The 23,441-nt window shown below is 33.4% G+C and overlaps 1 protein-coding gene across 1 annotated transcript; it reads right to left on the bottom strand.

Moving 5' to 3' along the window:
* Nucleotides 1-546: 546 nt before the first annotated feature.
* Nucleotides 547-23,279, bottom strand: msps (msps cytoskeleton-associated protein 5). Its single transcript, XM_013316110.1, has 36 exons — nucleotides 23,099-23,279; nucleotides 21,920-22,143; nucleotides 21,235-21,365; nucleotides 20,448-20,692; nucleotides 19,457-19,617; nucleotides 18,893-19,131; nucleotides 18,300-18,494; nucleotides 17,730-17,910; nucleotides 16,653-16,786; nucleotides 16,083-16,347; nucleotides 15,499-15,706; nucleotides 14,370-14,591; nucleotides 13,896-14,133; nucleotides 13,277-13,435; nucleotides 12,855-13,074; nucleotides 12,373-12,552; nucleotides 12,010-12,179; nucleotides 11,525-11,692; nucleotides 11,157-11,277; nucleotides 10,898-11,015; nucleotides 10,516-10,753; nucleotides 10,105-10,240; nucleotides 9,514-9,710; nucleotides 7,769-7,900; nucleotides 7,245-7,345; nucleotides 6,706-6,873; nucleotides 6,219-6,378; nucleotides 5,530-5,721; nucleotides 4,340-4,515; nucleotides 3,946-4,173; nucleotides 3,532-3,655; nucleotides 2,987-3,250; nucleotides 2,580-2,733; nucleotides 2,108-2,172; nucleotides 1,859-1,993; nucleotides 547-1,485 (listed from the first exon to the last, which is right to left on the bottom strand). Exons 2-36 carry the CDS (start codon nucleotides 22,119-22,121, stop codon nucleotides 1,390-1,392), a joined length of 6,123 nt encoding a protein of 2,040 aa, XP_013171564.1. The 5' UTR covers nucleotides 22,122-22,143; nucleotides 23,099-23,279; the 3' UTR covers nucleotides 547-1,389.
* Nucleotides 23,280-23,441: the final 162 nt, after the last annotated feature.

Genomic DNA, 23,441 nt, shown 5'->3' with positions numbered 1-23,441 from the left:
ATTTTGTATTTAAACATTACAATTGTGAATATGTTTGAATCTGCCTGAATTTGAGAGCACAAAAAAATCAGTCAACACTTATAAAAAAAAACTTGTATGCATTGTTTCAAAATGTGTATAAATTGACAAAAAAATGAGAAAATGAAACAATTCACTAGAGTACTTAGTTATAACGAGAGTGAAAGATGAAAGTGACATTTAAAAAAAAATTATACATTAAAAACCAATACTGTGGGAATGTTTGGGTTACAATTTTATTAGTTCGGTTCATAGGAAGTATAGAAAATTATATTCTAAAATTGGCCTCATCTAAGCATCAAGTTTTACTAAAAACCTACTAGATGACGATTGCCAACTGTTAAATTAAATAAAATAAATAAATGTCAAGTCGCGATCAGTCCGATTCAATTTAAACAGAAAATTACAGGCAACATAGAAATAATTCTATACGCAAATGTACTTATCAATTGTAGTTTTCTATTCAAGAAGGCTACATTGATCGCTCATTTTAAAAATATTCATATTAAATATAGATTATTGAAACTATTTTTTTTTTCGTTATTTTAAATCACTGACTTTTTGTATTGAATCTATTTTAGTAGCGTAGTATTTTTCCAAGCTGTAATTTTAATATAGAGTCGAAATAGTGGAATAAAAAATATCTCATTGGGGCATACATTTTTAAGGACTACGTATTTCTACACAATGTGCATTCGAGTGCTTTAAATTTCATAATCAAGAAAATTATCTACAAGGAATGAAAACTTATCTACTGCAACTTTTATCACAGTAGACAAATCCATCTCGACCAAAAGGCAAGAAACCGTAACGATTTCCAAACTATCAATCATAATAAGACGTTTTCAATACCCCCGTACCACGACATTCACGATTTAATTTTAAAAGCGTCTTATACCCTGATTATTGCGATACTGTTTCTCGTATTGTCATGTTCAACACGTTTCGTGGTAAGGGGGGCTGTGGACGTATCGAGCCGCAATATAGGCCATTCAAACTTCATGTGATTAACACTAAAACTGCCGTAGGAACTAACTTAATGGTGAAGCGCACCGGTAAAGAAGTTCACTGACCTCCATTGACATATGGACAGGTTGATCCTTGAAAATGTTTTTGCTTCGTTTTAGTTTAGTTAGTAGTTACTGTTTGCTGTTCAAATTTCAAACTCCCCTTTGAACCGCTAGTCAGCGACAAAATGGCAATAATCAACTAGACACAAAATACCACGACTTATAGCCTGTTCAGTACAATATAAAGGTCAGTGATGAGATTGCTTTATTCCTCGAGTGAAGCTCTAAGACGTAGTAACAAGTTGCGGTAACACCTATCTACTATAACATAAGGACTACAATCGGGTACGCAAGACGGGGCCTATTTCTTGGAGGAGCTCTTGATCTGCTGCAGCTTGAGCCGCAGCGCGTCCATGTCTGCTTCGTTTCTTTGTGAAAATGACTGCGCCGTGTGTAACTAAAACATTAGACATATATGGTTAAGGTGAAAAGTAATCTTACTAATATTATAAATGCGAATGTTTGGATGGATGCTTGTTAGAAGTTATCGTTAGAATGGTTGCTTGTATCTCGCTAAAATGTGGCATAGATGTAGAGCATAGTCTGGATGAACAACTAGGTAACTAATTAAGATTTTTTTTTAATTCCACTCGGGCGGCAGCAAATTATCTTGCAACACACTTTTACCATTAAAGCTCCAATCTAATAAGAAGTTATAACTAATTAGTGTGACCGTCAAATGAAATTTCACCGACATGGATAGGCAATAAAAATCCTTAACTATACACTTTATTTATACTGTGTGTTTAGTAACGTATATGTTAGCATACCTCTAGCTGAGGGTCGATGCTGTGTGTACGCGGCAGGTTGCCGTCACCCAGCGAGTCTGTGAGGACGCGGTTGTCGCCCACCGGCGTGCGCGGCTGAGATGTAGGACTTGAATCGATCTTTAAACCAGCCTTTGCCTAGAAACAATTCAGTAGAAATCGGTTAATACAACATCGGATAAAACGACATATTGGTCACAAAAAACGCAAATTCCAAAAAAGAAAATAGAAAAGATTTAAATATAATTTTACCTGTAATGCTCGCAATCGCTCCAGAAATACGACATGTGACTTTTCATCGGTTTCTGTATTGATATCTGAAACAATAAAATATATGAACTTTCACTTTAATACAATTATTTTATAATCCAATGATTATGTCTTGGGTAAGTATGGAAATTTTCAATAAAGATAATAGTCGGTTACTAAGTTTCATCAAGAACAAGCATATTAAAGAATTGCTTAGTAAATTTAAACCTTGTTTCAAAATTATAAAGCTCAATTTTATTTGCGATTAAAATATGCTCCCGGTCTGTGATAGGATGTCCCTATGTGTTCACCAAGTATAGTCGATTTCAAATATCTTGGTGGCTCTTAATTCCTTACTGGTCGCTGAACACAATGTTAGGTGTGGCGCACCGCGCCGACGATCACGAACCGTCAAAATATTTGTAAAGAACTTTAGTACTGCAGTTGGACCACAGTTATATTTTAATTTACGTACCCATATTATCAGTTTTGTAGTCATGTTTGTACATGGGCATTGTGGCCGCCTTGCGCATCTCCGCCACCTCCTTTAAACCTCGCTCCACGTAGTTCCGGAAGTAGAACGACGAACCTTTCATAAACGTCCAAATGTCCACTTCAGGGTGTCGCTCCTGTAAAGTTCATATTTTAGAACATATGTATGTAGCAAGAATATTAAAAGTTAAAGTAGTCTATTTCCATTTTGACCTACTAATAATCTACGAACTTCATTAAAAATCGTTATCAATTTACATACTCTGCAGTTAGTCTAATTTAGTCTAGTATAGTAGTTAATTTACTTGTCTTCTGGTAAAATGGAGTTCTATGCAGCTCTATTACCTATACTAAGTTAGTTTTTATTCTATACAACAAAAGTACACTCACTCTGAGATCATACAACTGTGATAAAGCTTCTCTCTTGTGCTCAGTCGTACTAATTCTATTCAATATCAACGCCAGTTCCTCGTGCAATGCTCTCGGTAGCCTGCCTGCGTGCAGCGCTGTGTTGGAACTCACGTTGCCCACTCCACCCACGTTGCCCACGCCCCCAACATTGCCCACGTTCCCAACGTTGCCCACTCCGATGGGCACATTACCTCCGTTCAAAGATTCAACGACATTCTCTTTCTTATCATCCTGTTTCAATTGCTGTGGAGATTTTCGAAATTTATTTATAATAGTTTCTTTGATATGATTATTAAACAGTAGCAATCACTAAATCTAAGTTCGTTCTTATGTGAGGTTTCCAAATATTAAATCGTGTACCGAATATTTATCAATTCTTAGTCGCCCGCGACTCCGTCCGCGCGGAATTAAAAAACTTTATTAGAAGCCTATGTGTTCTTGAAGATTATGTTCTACAACTATGCCAAATTTCAGCGAAATCCATGCAGTTCTGCAGATTTATAGTATAAGTAAAATTACCTTACCTTTAATACTTTGAACAGATACGGCAAGAGGTCGGATTCGTTGACATCAGGTATTTGCTTGAGGTGGTTAATTATTGCCCAGCTCTTCATTTTCACCAGCGTATGTACAAGTGTCTTTACAGTTCTAAAAACAATATAATATAAAAAAGTAAATTTTAGAATGTATATAAATGAAAATCGATACCTTCATATTCTCATATCACAAATTCTTTTTTTTATCCCATTGACTGTATTGTAATTTTTTTTTTGAAAATATCAAAGTATTTCGCATCTATGATATGTAGCCCAAAAGGCTGAATTTCGGCGATTGGCGTGAATTTGACTCTTATTCCGTATCATATCCCGTAAAGGTTAGATATATATTTAGTATGATATATAGATTTTTTTGTTAATTATTATGTTAACAATAATTACCTGTATGGTGTATCACTGATATCAGTGTTCTTCTTCCAATAGTTATTAGGATATGCTTTATAGAAGAGATGTATCTTATACAACACCGCGTCATAGTCTATAGAGTTGACATCCCACGTGGCTATCATTTTTAGAGTCTTCCAGAAGCACTTCAGTAATAAATCTTGGTAACGAGGAAATGCCGGATCCGATACGCCGATAGATTCGTGTAGGAGTGATACTATTGCACTGAAAAATAAAAAATAATGAGTTCTTTTATATTAATTGCATTATATATACATTTTAAATAATTTAATTTTATGCATAACTGTTGAGTGTCTTTTTTTAAATGTCCGATTCAAAGGACCAAAAGAAGGACCGACAAAAAAATCCTAATAAAAGTTAGTCTAGTTACCATAGCAACGGCGTTCTAGGTGAATGTTCCAGAACGCTGACGCAAGCGTTGTTCAGGATGCGTACGTATCGCTCCGCATCGCCCGCAGCGCCACCTAGCGCACGGAGAAGTTCCTTCAGCACCTCGCAGAGTGCTTCTTCGTTGGCGTTACCACCGCAGTCCACAGCATCATAGAACTATAAGGAAAATTAATAAACATGTTGTATAACAAAATTAACGTAAAATTCAAAGAACTTATCAATGCGTATAGCCAATCGGTCCAACAGGATTTGACAATTCCCATTGGACAGAGTGAGTCCATAGAATAAAAAAAAAAAGATTCCATTAACCCAACTGATTTGATGGATGCAATCGGCACAGTATGAAATTCTTTTCCATCAGACCGATCGGCCCAAGGAGAAGCACTCGATAAAGGCCTTGACCAACCTTCAGTTGATTTTTTAAAATTAAACTGTACAATTCGACTGAACAGTTATAACTAAAAGTAAATAACAGCATTAAATTTTTAGTCTTTACGCAAGGTAGGGTAGCTAAAGTACAAGAGTTTAAACAGATTTCTAATACCAGTCTCAGTATAATTAAATATTCTCTTAAGAACAGTTAATTAGCATTATACTGTGACACAACAAGTAGATTATAGTTTGAGATTAAGTGAAAAAAAATGATTACATAAGCCTATATGGTTAACAGAATTATTGTGCAGTAAGTACATAAGTCATTCTAATGAACTAATGGAATAAATTATGCAATCCTTCCATTATTGTTGTTTGTTTACATACATCTATATCATTAAATACTTAAGTAAATCTTATTTTGATTTTTTTTGCACTTTGCATTCACTCCGAAGCGATTGCATAACGCTGATTAAAAATGTATGAAACTGACACACAGTGACAATCATTTGACGTTTTCAATTAGAGCCACCGCACACAAGACTTGTAGTCGCCCGACAGTTTGATCGTGCGCTTAATTCGTATGACCATGTAAGGAGGTGCACACATTACACCTATTACTTGCTCATACTGATTAAGCGCACGATCAAACTATCGGGTGACTAAAAATTTCTAGAGTACAGGAGGATCAGATGGAAATTATTGTCAGTTCTATACAATTTTGAACTCCTTTAAACACTTTGTCTAGGTGTTCTGATTTCATATTTACTGTTAACAGATTCAGTAGTTATTACTAACCGTATTAAGTGCGCCAGTAAGACATTTGTAGGCAGCGAGTGTGGTCTGTGGATCTGGAGGTGTGGGGGAAGTGCGCACGCGGCGCAGTTGTGTCGCAATCGCTGTCAGCAGCACCGACTCATACGCAGCTAGCGCCGCCCCACGACCGGACATCACCGTGCCTGATATAAGTGATACCGCTCGGAACGCCGCCTGGTGGGGAATTTTAAAAACATTAACATGATTCACAATCAGAGTCACTTTTGATTGTTACCAGTTCAATAAATTGCTAGTATAATTTGAAAATAATGTCTAATTGTGGACCGTCATAACAAAAACGATGAATTACAAGTCGTTTTTTGTACGTTAGTGTAATTTTGTAAAACATATTTTTGAAAATTTCAAAACGTGATAAATCACATTGGATTTTGTTCCAACGCTCCGAAATTGGCTTTGCGGTACTCATTGTCATTTAGGCCACAAACCATATTACTACCATTAACTACATTATAAGACTCTCGATATAACGTTCTACTAGATCTAGTCCGATTTTCGCCTACTTGAGATTATTTGCATAACATTAAAAATTTTAAATTTAAACAACCTGTACGCATATATTTCAATACATCAAGTACACAAATTTACAGGGTGTTGTATTTCAACCTTATTTTATTATAATTGTTAAATTCAGTGTCAATATTATAACTTACATTGAGATCAGGACTGGCAATAGAATGTATGATATCAGCTATCTGGGAGTCGTCAACTAGGGGTGCTGCGTGTGTGGTGTGCTGCGCAGGCTGTGCGGGCTGCGCGTGCGCCGCTAGGGGGTAAGACGGCATGTGTTGTGGTGGGCACATCGGTACCATGCTGGGCAGACGGAAAACAATTTAAAATACGTACATACAGACAATACAATCTTATTAAATGTTTATTAATCATTGCATTCAAATATTTTTTTTGAACTAAGACATGAAATCAATATTTTTTTTATAAGAAAAATGTCTAATGTTAATTAATCTCAAGCACCTAGGAATTTGCGTTCAGCCGTTCTAGAGATACCTTCAAACAAACATCCTTCCATCTAAACATTCGCGTTTATAATATTAGTAAAATTTAGCTCGCTTCTACTCAGAGTCTTTATGGGTCTTCCTTAGTAAAGTGTAGCAGTTAAACTATTAAACTTTATAAACATACCTGCTACGCTGCAGATACGGTGGCACGGGTACTGGTTCATCCAAGAACTTGAGGTCGACTTGTGGAATATCCACTTTTCTCGGCGTAGGTACAGATGCGTCCAATTTCGCGATTAACTCCGGGTCTAGACCGAACGGGCCCGGTATCACACGCGGGGTTAGCGCTACACTGTGGCAGTGAAAAGGTAAAATCTAATTAATAACAGATTAATCTCTTTTTACATAAATTAAAAAGCTATGAAGCACTAGCTGTCACCCGCGCGGAATTAAAACAAAACTTAACCTGTAACCTAACTAACCAGAATAATTTGTACATCTCGAAATTCCTTTAACCGTTCTGGAGATGCCTTCTAACCAACATCCCTTCATCTATACAACCGTCCATACATCCAAATATTCACATTTATAATATTAAGTAAGATAGTAAGAAGTAAGTTAATATTCCCCATTTGAACATCTGTTTGAAGCTGTTATAAACAAATTTTACTATTATTAGGAATGATATTTTGTCATAGATTATAAAAAAAAGTATATATTTACGGTTGTGTGACAGGGGGCGGTGGCTGTTCCTCCTCTTCATCCTCTTCACTTTCCGCCGCTGGCACTGTGTCCACCGAGATTACTCGTCTTGGAGGTTCCTCCTGGACAAATATTTAATCATTTCGTTAACAGAAAGTCAAATAAACCTTGCCCTAATCTTAAGATTATGCTTTAACCATCGAAATACTATAAAAACTTTTTTCACTCCATATTCTAACACAAGATTTTTTAAAGAATATTTTCACAAAAACATTGAAATAATGATATATAGTAATAGCTACAATTTAATTCAAAGAACTAGCGATACGATATCGTATAGCATTTCTCTTTATACAAATACAGTCAAACTCGGATAAGCGAGAAACCTCTATAAATGAATTATTGTCTGGTCCCGACAGACGACTTTCATAAGCGAGGCACGTGTCACAGAGAAAGGTTAATAAGGAAGAAAAATATCTAGGTTTATTGGACTCTTGTTTGTCCCTTAGATTCACGCTTATCCAGGTTTGACTGTATTCACTTACCTCAGGCATGGGCTGCATTGGTTTCCCGCTGGCAGACAACGGCACGACCATTGACCTTCTCGCTTCCGCACTCTTACTCTTGCTCGCTCTTTTTATCCTCTCTTCTAGCAGAGAGAGATCTTTATCCGATATCTGCAATTCAAATGGCATTCGTACTGGAATTTTTGACATTTTCTTAATAATATTTTTTTTTCACTAATTATGATAAAATTCACTCATTTTTCTTATTTATATATAAATTTAAAACGAAATACTATTGTATATAACAAGTTTATGTCAGAATACTCAAGATAATGTCTACTATCTGTTGATAATGTATAATTATATTAAAAACATAAGGATCAATGTAGTGATAAACCCAAGGATTTAAAGTGACATTGTATATTATAATTCTATAAATATTTAGATAAGATAGACATGAATAATGTTTGTACATAATATATTTAAATATGACATAGATTATGTAATATTTTGATAGAGAATTTAGTATATACATTGAAATAAATTTTGGTTTGAACACATTAATAAAAAATCGGTAAATAAGTAAACACAAATGATGTTGATAGACTTTAGAGAAAAAATAAAAAGAGGTAGAAAAACGCGAGTTAAATGTATTTTGACATATAAAATACACATTGGGTATTTATGAATGCGCCCGAGCAACTGCAGTTATCAATATAGAATGACGTCACACTGTTTTCATTAGTGTAAACGTAAATATTTGATTAATATGTAAACAAAGATGTTTGTGTCCGAATTTAATGTTGAAAAAATAAATAGCTTTTGTTTATATTAGCAGCAAAACATATAAGATAAAAGCCAAGGTCGGATTATTTTGCCATGATTTTTAAGTGTATTTTGAGTAGAGGAAATCTTCGCTAAGCGACACTAATAAAAGCTAATAAACGATTAATACTTTACTTTCTTGAAGGATAAATCCTCCACCTCCTCCTTTGTTTACAAAGTTCTTTATACATAAAATATTAAGATAAAAAAGTACTAGACAAGTTTAATACCGTCCTTGACTGAACTCGCGTCAGTCTGAGCATAGCTAAGGCTTCAGGTTAAAGCTACTATTTTTGAATAAGAACATTAGCGATACTAACGTATATAATCTAATTATTCACTGAGCTGTGATTAACTCACCGTGAGGTCACGTGACAATCTCTACAACGTGATGTGATAATGAGTATACAGCGAATAATTAAAGTTTTTATGAAAAGATGAACAGGTTTTAAACCAATTAGACTCTAGTTTAATATTTCATACTAGTATGTTAAATATTAAGTTTTATACAAACTGGTGCCAGTGACTTTGTTCGCGCGAAATTAAAAAAAAACAACTTGATAAGTAACCTAAGTGTTCTTCCAGGCAATGTTCTACATGTATGGCATATTTCACATTTCAGATATGAGCCGTTTTGGACATCTTCAAACAATCATCCATCCATCTAAACCTTCGCATTTATAATATTAGTAAGAAGTAACATTGGTAAAACGATTGTATAGAAATACCCCAAAAACATTAAAAATCACAGTCGCAATAAACGGTTCACTTAATTAGGCAAATCAAGCCTCAGAGCCGTGATATTATTAAACTTATATACCTTAATCTCTTGATTTATTTAGAAAAGTGTTTTTATTTGGCTTGCGGAATAGCATCATGTAGACCAAAAATGTCCAATTTTTTTTTTATATCCCCCTTTAAGTTACCATAGACTAGATAATTCTTCATGGCAAATTTACCTGTCCAATCATCTTGTAGACCTTCTCTCCTTCTAGGAAGTATGCATTAGCGACACAGTTGAGTGCAGCAGAGCGCACAGCATTATCTCTGTCTCCGATATGTCTCGCCAGTTCACGTAGAGCCGCGCCCCCACCACCACCTGACATCACCGTGGATCCATACGTCTCCAGTAGGTGACCGATGCACTCCAAACATTCTGGAATTATTAGAAAAAAAATATAGCAGTTGATAGTGAAATCGGTTCAGTAGTTTTGGAGCCTTTTATCAAATCAAATCTTTTCTCCTTAATTTTAAGGAGAAAAGATAATAGTAATATTTATTACTATTGTAATGTACAAGAAATATATAGCGGCAATGGGCGAGACACGTGTTAAAAACTATATTTTTGATTTGTTACTGTTCTCAACTAACGTGTTTTTTTTTATAAAAAAGAAATAATCGTCTAATTTAAAATTTTCTTTAATCGTCCAAACCTCATGAATGGAGTAGGCAAAGATGATAAATTTTGTGTTCACTACGTCGTTCTATTTCGTTAGCATTCTAAAAAAACGTCAAATTCTATATCTCAATAAATTAAGAAGATTACTTACCAGCTCGTTGCCTTGCGTTTTTAGATTTAAGTCCTTCCATGAGATATCCAAACAGCTTAGTGACGGAGTATACAACACATATCTGTTTGAAGAGAGCCTTTACGCCATTACGTACTGTATCTTTTGGATCTCCCACCTAAAAACAATATCTAATATAAAACATGAAACTAAGCCAAAAAAATGCCACTAAGTTCACAAGGTGGATATTGAGATTGATAATTAATATTAAATTAAAACTTTTCAAAATAATGTCGTAAATTTAAATTAAACGGATAGCGATACGACATACATTTTTGTCATAAAATTCATACAACATTCTTATGAAAAATTTTGACAGTTATCATAAAAAGGGTATTGCAGAATATCAACAGTACAAAATAAAATAAAAAAATACTAAATACAGTCACAAACCTTTAACACGAGGTAAGGTATAAAGCAATTAGCCTCATATTCTGCCATAGTATAATCACTATCCATTAAAAACTGGAACACCAGAGAAAGGTACTCCAAACCCTTCAATATGACAGATGGATTGGTGTCAAAGAACCTTAGTGTCAGCCATTTGAGCACTAAATCTAGATTAGCCATTAACGCTGACCCGTTCTCTTGTAAATCATCCGATAGAGCTTCAATTGCTTTTAAATGGTATCTATAAAAAAATATAAATTATTTGAGCGAAAAAAATAACTATAACATAAATTTTATGTTTGAATCAGGGTATAATAATAATAAAATAATATTCGATAGGTTTTAATTTTTCAAGAAAATAATGATTAAAATATCTAATATTTACCTAAAATCACTATGGAACATGTTAGCAATAAGTTGCTTATTCAATCCGGCGCTCGTCATCTGCTCCTTCAAAAGATCGAAGAACTCCTCGCGAGGTGTCGTAAAGTTCCATTTTAATACTGAAACAAACAATTTCATCAAGAAAACGCTATATTAATAGTAGTTTAGAAATAAATATAATAATTGACAATATAAAGAAAAATAGAATAAAAAAGTAATTAAATAAACAGAAGAAAATTAAAATAAAAACAGTTATGTACCTTTTAACTTTTGATCGTCAATAATCCTCTGATTTTTGGCGTTGTTGTTAGGTAACAATGGAGTGCAGTCATCGTCCTCCTTTTTACCGCGACTAGACGCCGATGAAGGCTTAGCGACGCCCTTAACAAAAAATAGTATTTTTCATATTAATAATTCTTGGTTAAATCTATTAAACTATCCTATGTTATTAATTAAAAGAATTAATTTTTGAAAATGTGTCCAGTAGTTTTTGAGTTTATTCGATACATACAAATATAAAAAATCTTTTCACTTTCAACTATTACATTTCTGTAGAAAAAGTTGTAACTTTATGAATGTCATACTTAATTTAAGTTTAACAATTATTTAAATTTTTATCAATTTTTACCTTTCCTTTAGCGGGCTGTGTAGTTTTCTTCTCGGCATCTTTTTTCTGAGCACCTGCTGATTTGACTCCGCGCGGTTCATCTTTCTTGCTTTTAGTCGGTAGTGGTTGTACAGGCAGGTTTGGCCGCGCCTTGTCAAGCACGGCTAGTACCACTGTTTTTGACCCCGGCTGGTAAAAAAAAGTTAATTATATTTCTTTTTATTTACTGCATAGTGCTACAGAAATTTTAATACTGGCTGGTATGATGGCAGATTATTTAATTTATTATTACGACTACTAGAACTCTAGTACATTAATAATCTTGTTACTATTACTTAAAAAAATAGTTATCGTTGAAGTTCTACTAATATATGAAAATTTATATTAGTGACTTCAAATGTAATAAATAATATAAAGAAACAGGACTTGCATATTGTTCCATCACACATATATGCACTTCGTACGAAATGACGTCACCGGCTTATGTTAACATCTTAGTTAGGTACCTTGAGTTTGTCGAGGTGTTTGTGCATATGCTCGTAGCCGAGATGCAACATGATGGGCAGCACGCAATCAGCAGCAGCTTTGCGTACGTCGGCCGCGCGGTCCTCCACGCACGAGAACAGCACAGGCACGCACACAGATAGCTCCTCACGGGGGAATGATTTTAATGGAACTGTGAAAAACAATTAAATTAATGTCTGTATGTATCTGTACCCATTTGCCAAGCAAATTTAAGGAAGAGACAAGTAAAATGTTGTGTTATACAAAACCTAAAACTGCCAAGAAGAATGACTTAGTTTTTACATGAAGTGAAAAACAATAATCTATTATGTGAATGTTTAGACAATGTAAACGCAAAGTATTACCATTGGGCAGATGATCGGCTAGCCACTGTAACAATGTGGCTCGTAGCACAGGAGAGCCGGATTTGAGGGCGTCAAACACCATCTCCCCTTCGAAAGGTGAATGCGGCCCCGCTTCTTTGCACCACGTCTCCACACACGATACAGCTGATGTACGGATCCATTGCTTACTATCACCGAATGCTAGAATATATATCATATTAATATTACAGCAGGCATATATTTTTATAACTTCCTAAAACATAATATAAATTTCATATATTTTTTAACTTGTAATTAAAAACTGTTTTATGTACTACTTCTGCGTATTAATTATTTAACGTTTATTCATTCTCGCAATTGCATACAAGTACAGTTTTGGATAATCCGTAATCGGAACTGTCGTTTCTGACATGTTCTCATCAAAATCTGCGATAACAATGTTTCTGAACGACTGTTTTGGCAGTTGAAATCACAAAATAATGAAACTTATTCATTATGCTTACCTTGGAAGAAAGGCGGGAAGAATGTCCGCACATGTTGTTTAGATTTTGGTCCAAGCGCAGTGGCGAGCGCTTCGCAGATATGTAACGCGCTTTGAGCTAGTTTAGAATTAGAGTCCAGGAGTCTGGCCACCAGTGCTGGGGGTAATTCTCCAAGAGATGGCTTTATAGGCGATGAGTTTGTGATTATAGCCTTTAATTTGTCAAGAGCTTCGTTTCGTACCTGAAATATTTATTTAAATTAAATTACATTTTACGTTGAATTTAATTGTAATTCTAAAGAAAGAATCTGCAAAATATTTACTTTCTTACTTAATAATTTCATTTTAGAATTTTCAAAGTGTTTTTTTTTTACTTGACAAGAACTTTTTCAAATAGTTTTTACATCAGAGATGGTCAATTTTTTTTAATACACATGTACAAACCTTCCAATTCTTATCATTAATCTCAGCGACCAAGGCATCAGTGATCAAAGGCGCGATGTCAGTGCGAGCTCTCGCGTCCTCCACAACGACAGGCTCCTCATCCACCGCGTCTTCGAAACCTTCCTCTATTTCATCACCAACCGAACCTTTGCTTGCGGACTGCAACAAATTTTACACATAAACAAATACCATTGAAATGAGAAATAAAAGTAGTCCTATCATAGACTTATTAAAAACATTCATGTTTGTATCATTAATTGAAACAATAAAACTTTACAAAATAAATCCATAGATTAATTAATGATATTTTCATCCAGTATTAATATAATTTATCTTATCATTTGAATTCAACTATTAATAACTAACTTCCATACTCATAGACGTTTTATGGTAAACATTTACTTAGTAAAATTGTATTATACTAAATCTATTGGAAGCTACTTCATTAGTGGACACTTAACTCTTAGTTCTTACCACAATGTCAAATAAATAATAATTTACGGAACTTTGTATTCAGTTATTTTTTTTCCTAAAATTACTTATAAGTTTGTTACTACAATGTATGGTAAAAGACGTAGTTTCAATATTACTACAGCATAAAATGATACCTATAACATACCTTACTAACTGTTCCAATCTGTCGACTAGGTGCCGGCGGTGAACTATTCGCATATTTATCTAATTCGAGACTTATCAGTTGCTTTGTCGCTGCTTTTTCACTATCAAAATGGTTGATAAGAGATGGTCCCACGTACAGAGATAGTATACCAAGGAAGTTGACTGTCGATGTTCTTACATTCGGATTTGTAGCTGATAAAGCTTTCTTAGAATGTGCTACTATAGATTTTACATTCATACTGTAACAATACATACAAAAAGATTAATTTGTAAATATCCGACTTGAAGGACCATAAAGACATTTTTATGACAAAATACTTTACTATTCATTGTTTAACGTTCAGATCGACGTATGTATGTAGAAGAAGTGAGAGGTCTCTGCCTACTCTTCTAGATATGGACTCAAGTTAAGTTGTTGTTGCTAGTAGTTAATTATTAAATTAATAAAAATTTAAAATAAATAATCAATACTTACGTAAAGCCAAACTCTTTAATCGCACCAGACATCCAGTTAAACATCTCAGACTGTACTTTAGGGTTCTTCTGTGAGTCCATAGCGTATGTTAGACCTTCATTAAGAACATGTTCCAATCCACAACCATCGGCCAGCGAAGTGAGACAATCTGCAGATATTGACAGGCAGGAACTTTCTCCTAGTTTTACCACAACATCTTGTAACACGAAATTGGCTGCTGTCCTGATGATAAAGACAAATTTTGTTTATTTAGTATGTTCAAACGTCTAATTATCTGTGTAAAATAACCAATATCTATTCAATTTATTTTTTCTTTAAAGGGAGCAAGTTATAACACCAACACCCATGTAAGTTACAATTCCTTTTCGTTTTAATAACCTTCTAATAATCTTCTTCGAATAAGTATTACGGGAAGAAGAAGAAATATAGCGCAACGAATGCTACTTGAATAATACATTGGTCAGTTGGATTTCAACATAGTATGTTGAAGCTGGATTTTGTTATCAATAACCCGAAAAAAATGGTAAGTCAACTTGAATTAAGTTTTAACGACTTTAAACTCAATTTAGGGAGTAGAAACACCTTTTTATGAAATATTGAACCGAAATCGCACTATCGCCTTATTAAAACGACTTTAGCACACCGCCTAAAAGTGTGTTTAAAATCAAAGAGATCTTGTTGACATATAATTTTACTTTTAAATGGCATTCCATTTGGATTATTATAAGTTGAATAAAAAACGATTGTGGAATAAAATGCTATCGCTTCCAGTAACATCAGTTTAACCTTTTGGTATTCCAACCAACTAGTACTGTGTCTACAGTGCATAACATTCATAGTAGAGAGTAAAATGTTATTGTTACTACTAGCGTAAATTATCACGCCTAGGATTCAATGAAACTGTTAAGTATTGCTTTTACAATATTGGACATAAATAATTAACACAAATATAAGAAAGAAGAAGAAGAAGAAGAAGAAGAAGAAGAAAAGAAGAAGAAGAAGAAGAAGAAGAAGAAGAAGAAGAAGAAGAAGAAGAAGAAGAAGAAGAAGAAGAAGAAGAAGAAGAAGAAGAAGAAGAAGAAGAAGAAGAAGAAGAATTTTCATTTACATATATTGAAAATAAACTTACGTGGAAATGGGAAAATTCTCCGTAATATATTTGCAGGCTTCCAGTCGAGCTTTCAGGACTTGTACATTAGTATCTTTGAGGCCAGGTTTCTTATTCAAAACCCTATATAGGACTTGCGCTGATGTGTCATCAGAGGATAGACCTTGTATTGTTGAATGTAGACTCTGAACTGCTGTGAGACGGTTCTTCCAATTACTGTCACCTAAACCTGAAAATATTGAATTTGGTATTAAATACACGATTACGTGAAACAATTTGTACATATGTACATCAAACATTTTCAAACCTTCTAATAAGTCATAAAATAGAATTTCTTCACAGATAAGTACAGGTAGCATCACGATGTTTTCGTTCACCGTAAGAACGTCGGATAAATGTAAATCGTAAAATTGAAAAACGCATTGGTACATGGGGGGATTCGAACCCAGGACCTGCAGATAACAAGTCAAGTGCTTAACCCCTGAGCAACCGACGCTCAAGAGTATACAAAGATGATGATAATGTTTGAAAGTGTAATTTTTACCATGTATAAGCAAAATATACAATATATAAATGATGTATAGAAATGCTTTAATATAACTTACCACTAAGAACTTCAGATGGAAACAACTTCTCCGCTCTAGAATCAACTTCATCATCAGATAATTCCTGCTCTCTCGGCGGACTGGCTTGTGCTTTAGTTGCCTTCTTAGCACTGGCAGGTGGTTTCTTAGCACCGGTTGTTGGTCGCTTAACCGGTTTAGGCTGGCTTGAACCGGCCGTTGGTTTAGAATCCCCTTTGCCTGCCGCTACTGGGGTTTTTGGTTTCGTCTCCTTCTTTGGTGCGGCAACCTTGACTTGTATCACCGCCTTAAATAAATAACATTCTATACTTAACCTAAATATATAATTAATAATTTCCTTGCATCATGTAAGCCACAGATTTTTTTTTATTTCAGAACTATTGTCAATAATTTGCTCAATTCTCAATTTGGTGTCAGTTTATTATGACCAGTGAGATTATAAACTGACAGAGTTATTAAGATATGGATGAAATTAAACAAAAATTACAAACATGATCATAAATAAAGCTAAAACATAATCATATAAATAATAGTGATAATTGTAGATAACATATATAGATATTAAAAACGCATTAAATGCAATTTAAATACCTTTTCAGCGAATTCTTTAATCTTTTGTTCCTTCAAGTTATCAAGTTTGCCAATGTGCGGTGCTATGTTTTTCTCGCCTACTAATTTCGTTGCGGTACCAAGCGCCTCCGCAGCAGCGTCTCGTACCGCTGGATCTGTATATGAAAAACTGTTTAATACATTGGATAAAGCAACATATAGCGACCAAAACATAAGGGGGTGCACAGCAGTGAACACATAAAATCACAAATAAAATTGAGCTTTAAAGGATTGAAACACGGTTAAATTACATGGCAAGAGTTTAAAAAAAGAAAAGTTAAATTAAGCCTTGTTTCAATCTTGTAAGGGTCAACTTTATTTGTGATTTTATCTGTCCTGCTCTCCACCTCAGTATGTGAAACTAGACCCTAATATATTGTTCTTGATTGTACTTAATTCTTATTTACAATCGAAAATGTCCAGTTTCATTCAGTAATACCATTTTCATATTTAAAAATAAGGGGAAATATTATTAACATAATTTAAAAAAACATGCAAGAAACTAACATAAATGAACACGAAAAACAATAAACTAAATACTTTCGCTTTGAGTTTATCGAACATTGACCGACATTGCGAGCTTAATTGTTTAGCGTGACCGAAACTTTTCAATCGATCTAAATTTATCCGACGTTTTAAGAAATATAACTAACAAGTTCAACTTTTTATCGACTATTTCTGAAGTAAATTGCTTTTGTAATATTTATTATTCACGCTGCTCGGGTGGTCTACTGAAATTTATTTAATACTTTTCGGGGTTCTAATATAAGCTTTTTTTATTATTATGTTAAATACAAATTCAATGTTTTTATTTCTCTTAATTCAAAAATAAAATTTATCAAAAAAATTGTAAAGGAACAGTAATCTGTTCTTAATTAGTTTTGGCTGATTTAAGTCATTTTTGTTGAACATTAAAAAAAAAATGCTTAAATCTTAACATATCTATAAGTCAGAAGGTGATCAATCCATTTTGATACAAATTAAATTAATCAGATCAATCTTAATATTAGGTTTAATAGTAATATTAAGAGAGAAACAGTTTATTAATATTTCACTAACCTGCACTTTCCAGTAGTTTAAGTAATCCAGCAACATACGCCTTGATAAGTTTCTTGTTAAACGCCGCCGGTTGTGTGTGACAGAGCGCTCGCGCCAAGAACAAAGCGCTTTCAGCTTTTATTGATGGATTCTTGTTGTCAAATGCAGCTATCATGTCCTCCATTATCGCTTCCAAGTTTGTCTGTAAAAATATTGCTTAATATTAGAAATCGCATAAAATTAATAATATAGCCACATTAGAGTAACATTGGATTAGAGAAATAGCTGATGGAAAAGAGAAAAAAGTTGATAAAAAAGCAACTCTCGAAATGTCACATGGTCAGTTTAAAACATTTTGTCGATTCTACTAGGTAAGGTATGGTCAGGTAATCTTATAAGAGCAAATCTTTAATGGATGGATGGATGACTGTTTCAAGGTATATCCGGAACAGCTCAATGGATCTTGCTGAAATTTGGCAGAGATGTAGAACATAGCCTCGAAGAACACAAAGGTTTATTAAGTTTTTTTTCAATGCCGCGCGGACGGAGTCGCTGGCTACAGCTATACCAATAAAACTGTATTGTACTTACGCAAGGGTATATAGCATCTATAGCCTCTCTGAGTGCTGCCACAACATTAGTTTTCTTCTCTTTAAACTTCTCTAGTATGGATTGTACACAGGAGACTGCATACGGCTGGAACTTGCCGCGCAGACCACTTGCAACCATACCCATTAATCTGCCTCCGAGAGCTACTAACATTACATTTGTATCCTTTGATATAACCTGCAAAGAAAATATTATAAAATAAACATTAATAAAAATACTGGTAAAACTAAAAAAAGACCCTAAAATCAAACCTGGTTAAGCGAGTCTAGTCTTAATGGATATACCTCCATAAGAGATAAACTCGGGTTACATACAAACCTCTATAAGTAAGAAATATATTGGAGTTTAGCTTATCATGGCTCAACTGTATTGCAATTAATTTTGTAGTAATTTTTAATTAATCATTCAAAGATTTTCTATTAACAATTAATGGATAAATAAATACGTTTTCTAATTCCATTAAATTATTTTTATTAAAAAATATAGACGTACCAATTAACTTTATGTTGTTTATTTAAATATTTAGTTATCCTATTATTTTACATTTATTTATAATATAATCCATTTGCATATACCTTTTTCAATGCTCTGACCAAATCAGCATAATCTCCAGGTTCCAACCTCGGTGCAGCCTTCAACAATGCTTCCAAAGCATCAAGTGCCTCTTTACGTTCTTGCCATTTTTTAGCCTCGAGTTTATCATAGAAGTCTTTTGGTAATTTTGAGAGTATTTCCACTGGGTCCAGTAGATCGTAAGGGTCCATTTCCGCTGATTCACCGCCGCCATTCTCAACATCTTGATCGTCTGTCCCACCTAAATAAATTATTAGTTTTTATAACTAAACAAGATCTATTAGCCTACGTAAAGCAATTTTTTTAAAGATCAATTTAAATTAAGCTTTTCAGCATTTTGAAAATCTACGTATTATTGTATTTTATTATCATTACACATATTATTAGGAAAAGAATATATCTAAGGCATCTGCCATCCTGATAATTTATTTAAGTATACTCTTAACAATCATTCTAAAGACTTAAAATATTTTTGACATTTTACAGTTAAGGAAATAAACGCGCAAAACCAATATAATAAGCTAGTTATAGAAAATACATAAATAAATATAAAAATATGCACTTACCATCAGCAGCATCAGCAGACGGTACATCCCTAACTCTATTTTGCTGAGAGCGGAGATATCTTGTTGGCTGAGCACCTCCCGAACCAAAGGATTCCCTCAATTCCTGCTGGACAACAGCTTGGAGACTAGCGATGTGAGGTTCTATAGCTGCTCCTATCCACCTGGATTAATATTCATCTTAATATAATCAACACAGTGTATAATCTATGGATTTAGAACCCTTTTCCACTAAAATTACGAGTATGTAAGTTGCAAAAAAAAAAAGAAAAAAGTAAATATATTCTTGACAAGGTAATCATGCATTGCTGAACTGACAAGTAGAAAACACATACACTGTCAGGGAAATTATTTTAAACATATTACCAATTACTATGTTGTCATTGCGACTATTGAAGACCAACATGTACAGAACTATACAGATTTATTAACCCACTAACATGAATTAGAAATTGCGTTTTGCTTGTGTTCGCATAATTATTGGAATTGGAATGGAAACTGCACTTAGAATGCAATCTATTAGTAATTAAGAATTTTCTTAGCATTAAAAAGATTATTGGCACAGTATTACTATCAGGGGATATATAAAACAGATAAACAAACATTATATTCTCAAAAATATACAGGGTGTTTCTTAGGACCAGAGGCTTTTGAACCAACATCTAACATACAACCTGTATAAGCTGCAGAGATAATTTCACACATAATGTATGAATTACATTTCCTGTATTGTCAAATTCAATTAAAAATATTTTATTACTTAAATTGTCTATTTTTAAGAAGTCTGTAAATATCATCTTTTAAAGTTACAATTTTTAAGACATGTTTGTTATAATTTCAAATTTTCATTGAATTTGAATAGTCAATGAATGTATAGTCATTAGAAATATGTTAATTAATTTCCTGAAGATTATAAAATAAATTATTTAAACTTTTGTGGGACTTTAATAAAATAATATATCGGGCTAAAACATTAATTTTTGAAACAACTTACCTATGCATTTCAACAACCAATGCCTTCATTTCATCCCTTACAGTTTTATCTCTATCAGCCAGGAGTATTGGTATCTTTTTCACCATAGGTTTTATAGCAATCACTTTGTTCCCAAACAATTTAAGAGCTGTGTTCAGAGCTGATACGCAGGCGGCAACAACTTTTGGATTCTTCTGTTCCATTCCTTTCAATAATTCTTCTTCAACAATCTCATGTTTTTCTATTTCTACATACATTAGTGTTATCTGATGAAAATATATGAAATTAATATAATATGATGTAAGTTGAAAAAAATTTAAGAACAAAGAAACTTACTAACATACTGTATATTTATACTGAATAAAGCCCCTTTTGTTGTAAGTATTTAAAAATAGGAGCGTCGGTGGCTCAGTGGTCAAGCACTTGACTTGCAATCTGCAGGTCCTAGGTTCAAATCCTGCCATGTACCAACTTGTTTTTCGATTTCCGATTTACATATGTACATTTATCCGACGTTCTTACGGTGAAGGAAAACATCGTGATGCAACCTGCACATATCTGAGAAGTAATTCAAAGATATGTGTGAAGTCAACCAACCCGCACTTGGCCAGCGTGGTTGACTATGGCCTTATCACCCTTAACTTAGGATAGGCTCCGAGCCCCTCGGTGGGGACATATAGTGAGCTGATGATGATGATTAAAAAATAGTCAAGGATTTTCAAAACTAATAGTACAAAAAGGTCAATTTGTCAAAGACTAAGTTAGTAGAGATAATTTAAAAAAATGTTGGTAAAAAACAATATCCTACCTGCAGTGCAAGATCTTTAGTCTTTGTTTTGGGTGCGGCAATGCATTTAGCGACAATACCAGACATAACTTCTCCAGTTGTCTTGCCTGCATGTCCACAGTTTTCCACAAACAGCAATGCAGCCTCCAAGCCTGATTTAAATAAAAAAAATCTATTTATTTAAAGAACAACTTAGTATTATAATGCTATATAAATTAAGTATGAAATAAACTTTTAACCATGTTTAAGACATTTACTTCAATTGGGTTCATTACTCAAGTCAATTAAAAAACTTGAGAGTCCATTCATTTCATTAAATTCATAAAAATAAAGTATGTTTATTCAAATCTTCCAATGACATTTGAATTTCAAATGTATTCACATTAAATTCAACTCTACATGCAAAGCTATAGTTTCATCTTTGTTGCATATTCAATTAAAATATGATAATATCAGAATAACTAGAATAAGAACATTGTTGATATAACCATTAGTTCCCACTGCCAAAACAACAGACATAATTTTCTCGGAGAGAATCACTGGTATGACAAATACTGGACAGGTTTTTTATATTATTAGGTGGCAAATGAGACAGCGGCCACCAAGATTTGTTGCCCATAGACTTCCGCAATTATGGATGCATTGCCTACCTTTTTAAAATAAAAATGTAAGAAGTTTGTAAATATGTTGATGAATAGAAACTCACCTTTTTCCTGAGCCACTGCATTGCTGTCTGTCACAAATTTCTTGATAAGTCCTAAATATTTATTCCACTCGGGTGACTTTTCATCATCAATTTGAATAAACAGTTTGCTCGCCTCTTCATAGCCGGCAACACGAGCCTTCCAAAGTTTGTGGACACATTTCTCCTCCGTCGGTAACTTTTTATATTCATTTTCATCCTCCATTTTCAGTGTTCAGTCTTCAATTCTATTACAAATTATATCTCATTCATAAAACATATTTCAACCTTTCCCATGAAGAGATATCTATTAATAGATGAAACTATTCTGATCAGATAATCAATATTACAATAAAGAATTAAAAAAATTCATGGAAAATATAATGTTTGTAAAAGGGGTATTTATTTTTAATTATATGTCAATCATGTCTCATATATTAAGTTAAAGAAAAAACCTTTTTAAATATTGGAATACAGAGTATAAACATTTAAAATAAGGTCTTGAAAGAGTTCAACAGAGGTCAAATATTTGTAAGGAAATTGTATTGCAACAAATTAAGTGTAACCATTTAAGGTAAAGTTTCAATCAGGATGTAGTAAAATGACTTTGACATCCACATATCACAAAAGGAATCTTGTCAACCCTGAGTACAATTTGTTCAATGCACATATGTTGCATACAATTGACCTTTAGGTAGTTTCTTTTTCAAGGTTACTAATGCAGTAAATGCAGTTTTAAGGAAAATAAGTATACAAAATAAATATTAAGAAAAACTTTTACAGGGTACTAAATGAGCTATTTCTTTTGTAACTTAAATTTTAATATTTCCGTAGATAATTGATATCACATATTAAACAAATTTATTTTTATTTTACCAAAATATCCAGTTGTTCAGTCTAAGTAAAACCGTTTAAAATAAGATACAAAGGATTCGGTTAACGACAATTTATTACATATAAGGGTTTTGTTATGCTCAATTTGAAAGACGTAAAATGTGATGATTCAACGATCCGTCCTTTTCAAATTGCTAATGGCTACCTGGCTATACTAGAAGGAATTTGAATCTTAAGCCGGTTCATTTATAGATGTACCCATTACGTTGAGATGTGAAACTGGAGCGAGTATACACGGAACGAACATCCGACAACGGTTACTTTCTAGCTGCAATACAAACAAAATGCATCAAATATCGTTAAACTTACCGTTATTCTGCAGCCCTTCTTGATGTCACTGGTTAAAACTACAAAAAATAAATGTAAAACTTGCAAAACATGAACCACTCACATGATCTAACGACAAGAAATAATATTTAACCGACAAAAGGAATTCTTTTCCACCGCAGTGCTATAGTTTTTTTGAGTTTGCGAAATGATAGAAAATGGAAGTAAAATCAATGTTACCAGCCGTAAATTTTAAGAAAACGGAACAAAGAACGGATATTACAAAAATGGTTGCAATATTTAATCAATTAATAGTAAATGATACAGTAAAATGAAGAATTTATTTCATTTAGATTCTTATTTCTTTTTTAATTTAATTTTAAGT

Source organism: Papilio xuthus, unplaced genomic scaffold (genome assembly GCF_000836235.2).
Source record: "Papilio xuthus unplaced genomic scaffold, Pxut_1.1 DF826949.1, whole genome shotgun sequence".
NCBI classification, from domain to species: Eukaryota; Metazoa; Arthropoda; class Insecta; order Lepidoptera; family Papilionidae; genus Papilio; species Papilio xuthus.
This window is presented reverse-complemented; position numbering and strand designations above follow the sequence as displayed.

Bases quoted from the DNA above. Each gene is read 5' to 3' on its own strand.
- msps (XM_013316110.1), bottom strand. From the start codon at position 22,121: ATGGAGGATGAAAATGAATATAAAAAGTTACCGACGGAGGAGAAATGT. The intron at 16,348-16,652 runs GTATTTAAATTG...TATTTATTTAAG, and splicing joins TTAAAGAATTCGCTGAAAAG to GCGGTGATACAAGTCAAGGT. The intron at 3,251-3,531 runs GTAAGGTAATTT...AAATCTCCACAG, and splicing joins ATCTGTTCAAAGTATTAAAG to CAATTGAAACAGGATGATAA.